The sequence below is a fragment of the Bison bison genome, unplaced genomic scaffold, assembly GCF_000754665.1.
Source record: "Bison bison bison isolate TAMUID 2011002044 unplaced genomic scaffold, Bison_UMD1.0 scf7180017864481, whole genome shotgun sequence".
Classification (NCBI taxonomy): Eukaryota; Metazoa; Chordata; class Mammalia; order Artiodactyla; family Bovidae; genus Bison; species Bison bison.
In genome coordinates, this window is record NW_011495041.1 from 76,195 (window position 1) to 83,958 (window position 7,764).

A 7,764-nucleotide genomic window follows, 5' to 3' on the forward strand; every position below is an offset into this window, starting at 1 on the left:
TTTAAAGTTGCTCTTGCAATTTTACTATTATTATTTCTTTGACCACACTGCATGTGGGATGCCAGTTCCCCAACCAGGGATGGAATCTGCATGCCCTGCAGTAAAAGCACAGTGTCAACTACTGGACCACCAGGGAAGTTACATTCTCATCATTTTAAAGGAAGCCCACTTCAGTTCACTTTCTCAGTGGAGGGTCCCCTTCTAAAGTTTCTGTAAGCATTAACTCCTATCCCATCTTATCTAACATTATTATTATTACTTTGGCTGCCCTGTGTCATTTTGAGGTGCATGGGCTTCTCCAGTTGTGGCACTCTGGCTCAGTAGTTGTGTTGCATGGGTCTAGTTGCCTGGCAGCTTGTGGGATCTTAGCTCCCCAATCAGGGATCAAACCTGTGTCCCCTGTATTGGAAGGCAGCCTCTTAACCACTGGACTACCAGGGAAATCCGATCCTACCTTTTTATTTTAAAAAATAGTGTAATGTAGGGTTATCCCTAGGATAATGTGGGTCACGGTCATTTTAGTGGTGTCCTGGGGCAAATCACATCTTGTGACTGACTTCCCGTCTTTCTCCATCAGGCAAGGATCGGGTGAAGCAATACATACATACACATACACATACACACACACACACACACACACACACACACACACACACTGTCTCAGTGGAGGATGCAAAGTAAAATAAAGAAAAATTAAAGATATTGGTTCCAAATAAATATTTTCGTAATTTGTTTAATTTCTAAGGCACAAAGGGTTTTCGTAGATCGCTTTAACCTCTAAAAATACAAACTTGGCACTAGTAACATCAGGTAGTCGATTCATTTACTAAATTTATTTTTTTTTTCATTTACTAAATTTAAATGTAACATGGTAAAACTCATCTTCAGAATCTGATTCCTAAACAGATGTGAAACAGGAATCACCAGGACTCATGCCAGAGACAACTTCCTAAAATAAATGGCTAACAAAGCAAGTGGACGGCTGGGAGTTTGGCTGCCCCTGGTTAAACCACAGCATCCAGTACGAGGGAAGAGAAAGTGGCCATCGTATGAAGGGCTTTGTTCCTCTTACTAGACATCTTTTTCTAAATCCCAGAAACCTCAGAATGCTGTCTCCAACTCCACAAGCGAGTTTTCTGGAAGGTGTGTGCCAATGTCAAAAGGACACAGCCTGGCGGATAACGCTGGAACCCTGGGAGTCTAGATGAGCATGGAAGGAGTCTCCCATTCTGTCCTCCAAGCCTTGAGTAGGAACCCAGCCCCCACACACGGCTGCCGCCGTGAGGCTGGCTCAGGGGTGGGGGAGGGGAAGGCATAGATGAACCAGAACACTCTTTTGACTCAGTACTTTCCACTTCCTCCCCATCTTGCCTATTTACCACAACTGCCCAAGATGAGTCACCAAGAATTTAATCTCCCTGGATTTTCCCTGCCCGACCTTGAAATGATGCTAGAGAGCGCAAAGACCCAGCAGGATACAGGCCAGCCCAACACGACATCATGGCCGAAGAGGTGCAGTGTTACACCATCTGAAGAACCGAGATGTGCTTGGTCAAAGTTGAAACAGGGGGCAAGGAGATTCTGCAACACAGATGATGTTAAGAGTCCTCCCGCAGGCCTGGTGTCTGAGAGGGAGGGAGCAAGAGAAGGCCTCTGAAAGGGAGCCAGAAGGAGAGACAAAGAGAGGCACCCTCCTCCGTGCCTTCCCTGGAATCAGGGACAGAGGCATCATGGAGACAGGAACAAGGTAGGCGGCGGTGGGGCCCTCCCACAGTTTCCGGTCCCCGCCACCCTCCCACTGCTGCCGGTCCCCGCTGGTCTTCGTAGGTCCTCACATCTCTGTGGACCCTGAGGTTCTCCATCCCTCTGAAACTTGGCCACAAGTGTTCACTCGAGGTCTGTGGTGCCGAATCTCTGTTTTAGGTCCTCTAGGGCTGACCATCAAGGTATTACCAAGGGGGGCAGTCCCTTCACCAGTCCTTGAAAATAAACTAACACAATACCACAGAGGCAGGAAATTATATGTGGTGTGAATGCGTGTGTGTCAAAGAGTCTGAAGACTCGGAAGGTACTCACCGATACACTATCAGTAGTTATCTAAGTGTAGGGAAATTCTAGGTGACTTTTGTCTTTCTTTTTATACCTTCTGACTTTGTTTCAAGTATTAAGATAAGCGAGTATCACTTTGTAATTATAAAAATTATTTTGTTCTAAAAAAGTTGAACTACCATTTTAGAGCAGAAAAATAGGTTATGCATGATTATGAAAACTATCAGAGAAAAACACATTTTTTAAAAAATAAAGGAGGTTAATAATAAATAAGGTTTGAATCCAAACCTTATTTGCTTTGAAACGTAAACTGCACAACACATGCCCTAAATATCATGGATTACAAGGTCCCAGAATGCCAAAGATATAAATGAACATAAACCAGACAATTGGAGTGTATAACAACAGATACTGGTATTATTCAGATACACAAGTGAGCTGACAAATTACAAGGCTAGGAATCATTTCCTGTTGAGTGGATCATGCTATGGTATCCCCATTGCTAAAGTATGGGCATTATTTTGCAAAGAATGGTTACTGGGAGGAAAACACAAAGGAGACACTCTTTTCATAGTCTAGCTCACATAGCTGAGAAATGAGACAGAAAACAGCCCAGGTTCACTTCATTCTTTTGGCAACATCTGAATATGCGTGTTCAATCTCCTGGTCGGCAGGACATGTGTTTGTGAATTCATCCCGAGCATATGCATTGTTCAAGTACCTCCAGATGCCAGTCATTTCAGAAGGAAATTCAAAATCTCTGTATCTCTTGGCCACGATCTGAAAATGAAAAGGAAACAATCAAGAAGGGAAAACCCACAAACATAGGCAGTTTCTTCAGACAATCCATTCTTCTGAGGCGTGTACTATATTCTTTCTCAAGTTCCCATGTCATTTTACAGCCTTTCAAGCTGCCAAAATTGCGATATGAGTTTGCAGGGGGCACACTGAGTGTGGGACTCAAAACACAGGTGCTACACAACTGTGCCCACCCATTCATCACAGATGGTCCTCGTGACCCGCTGGCATGAATTTGCTCTGTTGTCTAGTCGCTCAGTCGTGTCCAGCTCTTTTGTGACCCCATGGACTGTGGCCCACCAGGCTCCTCTGTCCATGAGATTTCCCTGGCAAGAATACTGGAGTGGGCCACCATTTCCTTCTTCAGGGGATCTTCCTGACCCAGAGATTGAACCCAAATCTCCTGCACTAGCAGGCAGATTCTTTACCATCTGAGCCACCAGGGAAGCCCTGAGCTTGCTCTGTAATCTGGTGGACTTCTCTTTGTGCTTCTAGTAGTTTTCTCTCCCTGTGTTCTGCTGCTGAGTTATTTGGTGCCTAAAGATTCAGATGGCTCAGATGATAAAGAGTCTGCCTGCAATACAGGAGACCCAGGCTCAATCCCTGGGTCAGGAAGATCCCCTGGAGAAGGAAATGGCAACTCTTTCCATTATTCTTGCCTAGAGAATCCCATAAACAGAGTAGACAACTCATGGGATCGCATAGATTCGGACATGACTAAGCAACTAACAATTTCACTTTCAAGGGTTCGGGATGGATTTTCAGTTTAGATTGTGCTAGGATCACTTTGTAGTGCCCTCTCTTTTTCCAATTTGCTGAGCCTCACCTCCTGAAACCCCAAGCAACCATGTATGTTACACCTGTGGATTTCCATCATTCTGCCCAAGAGTATCATTTCACTGTGGGTCTACCGTGTGCAGAGGGCAGATTCATGAACTGAAAAATCCTTATCCTCAAGGAAACAGTGGATATAAGGATGGGGTAGCTGAGAATGAATATCATGAAAACACAGTGGTGTGAGATGTCTCCTCTGGCTGGAGGGTGTCACTGGGAATTCATCACAAAGGACAGTGTATCCTCTTTGCAGATGGTATGGGTTCCCTGCGGTTGCCTTAATAAAGCACTACAGTCATGGGTGGCTTAAACAACAGAAATGTCTTCTCCCACAGTCTGGGAGGCCCAGAGTCCAAGATCATGGTGTTAGCAGGGCCAGGTTCCCTCTGAAGCCTCCGGCGAAGGATCCGTTCCAGGTGTCTCCCTGTCTCTGGCTCATGGGAGTAGAGCAGTCTTCACCTGGCATTTTCCCTGTGTTGGCATCTCTGGATCCAAACTCCCTTTTATAGGAACATCTGTCATGTTGGATTAGGGGCCCACTCCACTGCTCCTAATCAATTAACATGACCTCATCTTAACTAATTACATCTGCAAAAACTCTATTTCTAAATAAGGTCAGTTTTGAGATATTGGGAGTTAGGAGTTGGGTCTAACTTAGATACGAATTTGGGGGGACAAATATTTGGAAAGCTATGACAAACCTAGACAGTTTAATAAAAACCAGAGACATCCCTTTGCCAACAAATGTGCATATAGTCAAAGCTGTGGTTTTTCCAGTAGTCATATATGGATGTGAGAGTTGGACCGTAAAGAAGGCTGAGCACCAAAGAATTGATGCTTTTGAACTATGGTACTGGAGAAGACTCTTGAGAGTCCCTTGGACTGCAAGATCAAACCAGTCAATCCTAAAGGAAATGAACCCCGAATATTCATTAGGAGAACTGATACTAAAGTTCCAATACTTTGACCACGTGATGCAAAGAGCCGACTCAATGGAAAAGACCCTGATGCTGGGAAAGATTGAAGGCGGGAGGAAAAGGGGACGACAGAGGATGAGATGGTTGGATGGCATCACCGACTCAATGGACATAAGTTTGAGCAAGCTCTGGGAGTTGGTGCTGGACAGGGAAGCCTGGCATTCTGTAGTCCATGGGGTCCCAAAGAGTCAGACACTACTGAGCAACTGAACAACAATACTTGGAAGGACTAATATTTCCCATTGTATTGCCTCCTGGGATGTTTGGATGACAAGAGCATGGAATTTGTCACCAGTTAGAAGATCTTAATGACTTATTTCTCAGATTTTGGAAGCTGCAAGCTAATGATGCAGCAAGACAAGACCACATAACTTTCCAAAGAACCTCCTAAGTTAATATCTTTTACTTGAATTCAATCTTACTAGATGCATTGGAGAAGGAAATGGCAACCCACTCCAGTGTTCTTGCCTGGAGAATCCCAGGGACGGAGGAGCCTGGTGGGCTGCTGTCTATGGGGTAGCACAGAGTCGGACATGACTGAAGCGACTTAGCAGCAACAGCAGCAAGAGATTACTGTCAAGACTCCTGCTTTTCTTTTATTTGCATTTGCCTGCTTTTGCTTTACCCAAACACTCTGGGTAAATTTATTACATATGTGCCTCTCATAAATGTAAACTTGTTTTATATCCTATCTTACTAATGTTATACTTTGTTTTCCAACTTCCTGTAAATATTTTTGCATTTGTGTATGTGTGCATTTCCCTCTCTGGTGGTTTGGAAGGTTTATGGTCTGTTTTAACTCTTCCAGTGGTGGTGGTTGTTTAGTTGCTAAGTCATGTCTGACTCTTTGTGGCTGCATGGACTATAACCTGCCAGGCTCCTCTGTTCATGGGATTTCCTAGGCAAGAATACTGGAGTGGGTCCGGTGGTTTCCTATATAACTTAAAAAAAATAGGAATTCTTTATTTCCTGACTATCAACTATTCTTTGACTGATCTCTACTTACTCCTGACAATAAGCAAGGAAATTAGTATACTTACAGTTCTTTTCATTTCTGATCTATTATACTCCTTCCAATGGTGTGAAAATAGAAGTTTACTATATTTGATTCAGTCCTGTATCTGTAATTCCCATTGCTCTTGAGTTTTAGTTCTGGTTTCAGATCTAAAGAGGTTCTATGTCTATCACTAATCCTTTTATACCACACACCTTCTCTGTTCCTGGATTCTTATTTTATCCTTTTTTATTATGTCATAATATAGAAATTTTATTTTTACAAAATGGCTCAGGGATGCTTATTCCATCAAGACCAGAAGTCTAGGTGAAAGCAACAATTTACTTGGATATAAAATTCTTACATCACACATCCTTTCCTTTAATCCTTTAACTATTGGCTGTGCTGGGTCTTCGCTGCGGCACGCATTTTCTCTAGTTGTGGTGCATGGGCTTAGTTGCCCCAAAGCATATGTGCTCTTAATTTTCCAACCAGGCATAGAACTTGCATCCCCTGCACTGGAAGGCAGATTCTTAACCACTAGGCCACCAGGGAAGTCCCCAATCCCTTAACTATTAAACCGCTGTTTTCTGGCTTTTAATGTGATCCTAGAATCCCACGGAGAAGGGAATGGCAACCCACTCCAGTATTCTTTTCCTTTTTTAATTAATTTATTTTTTTAATCAAAGGATAAATGTTTACAGAATTTTGTTGTTTTCTGTCAAACCTCAATATGAATCAGCCATCAGTTCAGTTCAGTCGCTCAGTCCTGTCCGACTTTTTGCGACTCCATGAACTGCAGCACACCAGGCCTCCCTGTCCATCACCAACTCCCAGAGTTTACCCAAACTCATGTCCATTGAGTCAGTGATGCCATCTAAGCATCGCATCCTCTGTTGTCCCCTTCTCCTCCTGCCTTCAATCTTTCCCAACATCAGGGTCTTTTCAAATGAGTCAGCTCTTTGCATCAGGTGGCCAAAATATTGGAGTTTCAGCTTCAACATCAGTCCTTCCAATGAACACTCAGGACTGATCTCCTTTAGGATGGATTGGTTGGATCTCCTTGCAGTCCAAGGGACTCTCAAGAGTCTTCTCCAACACCACAGTTCAAAAGCATCAATTCTTCTGAGCTCAGCTTTCTTTATAGTCCAACTCTCACATCCATAAATGACCACCGAGAAAACCATAGCCTTGACTAGATGGACCTTTGTTGACAAAGTAATGTCTCTGCTTTTTAATATGCTGTCTAGGTTGGTCATAACTTTGCTTACAAGGAGTAAGCGTCTTTTAATTTATTGCCATAGGTATGCATATATCCCCTCCCTTTTGAACCTCCCTCCCATCTCCTGCCCCATCCCACTCCTCTAGGTTGATACAGAGCCCCTGTTTGAGTTTTCTGAGACATACAGCAAATTCCCACTGGCTATCTATTTTACATAGGGTAATATAAGTTTCCATGTTACCCTTTCCATACATCTCACCTTCTCCTCCCCTCTCCCATGTCTGTAAGTCTATTCTCTATGTCTGTTTCTCCATTGCTGCCCTGTAAATAAATTCTTCAGTACCAGGATTCCATATATATGCATTAGAATACAATATTTATCTTTCTATTTCTGACTTACTTCACTCTGTAAAATAGGTTCTAGGTTCATCCACCTCATGAGAACTGACTCAAATGTATTCATTTATGGCTGAGTAATGGTGTATATGTACCACAACTTCTTTATCCATTCATCTGTCAGTGGACATCTAGGTTGTTTTCATGCTCTAGGTATTACAAATAGTGCTGCATTGAACAATGGGATACATGTGTCTTTTTTTATTTTGGTTTCCTGAGGGTATATGTATAGGAGTGGGATTGGAAGAAGCACAAGCTGGAATCAAGATTCCCAGGAGAAATATCAATAACCTCAGATATGCAGATGACACCACCCTTATAGCAGAAAGTGAAGAGGAACTAAAAAGCCTCTTGATGAAGGTGAAAGTGGAGAGTGAAAAAGTTGGCTTAAAGCTCAACATTCAGAAAACGAAGATCATGGCATCTGGTCCCATCACTTCATGGGAAATAGACGGGGAAACAGTGGAAACAGTGTCAGACTTTATTTTTGGGCT

The 7,764-nt window shown here is 43.2% G+C and overlaps 1 protein-coding gene across 1 annotated transcript in view; it reads right to left on the reverse strand.

Annotated features, from left to right (window-relative positions):
• Window positions 1-2,329: 2,329 nt before the first annotated feature.
• CLIC6 (chloride intracellular channel 6) overlaps window positions 2,330-7,764 on the reverse strand; it is a 57,014-nt gene continuing 51,579 nt past the window's right edge. Inside the window, exon 7 of the mRNA XM_010862329.1 lies at window positions 2,330-2,829. Coding sequence (XP_010860631.1) covers window positions 2,668-2,829 — 162 coding nt within the window. The 3' untranslated portion in view covers window positions 2,330-2,667. The remainder of the gene's footprint in view (window positions 2,830-7,764) is intronic.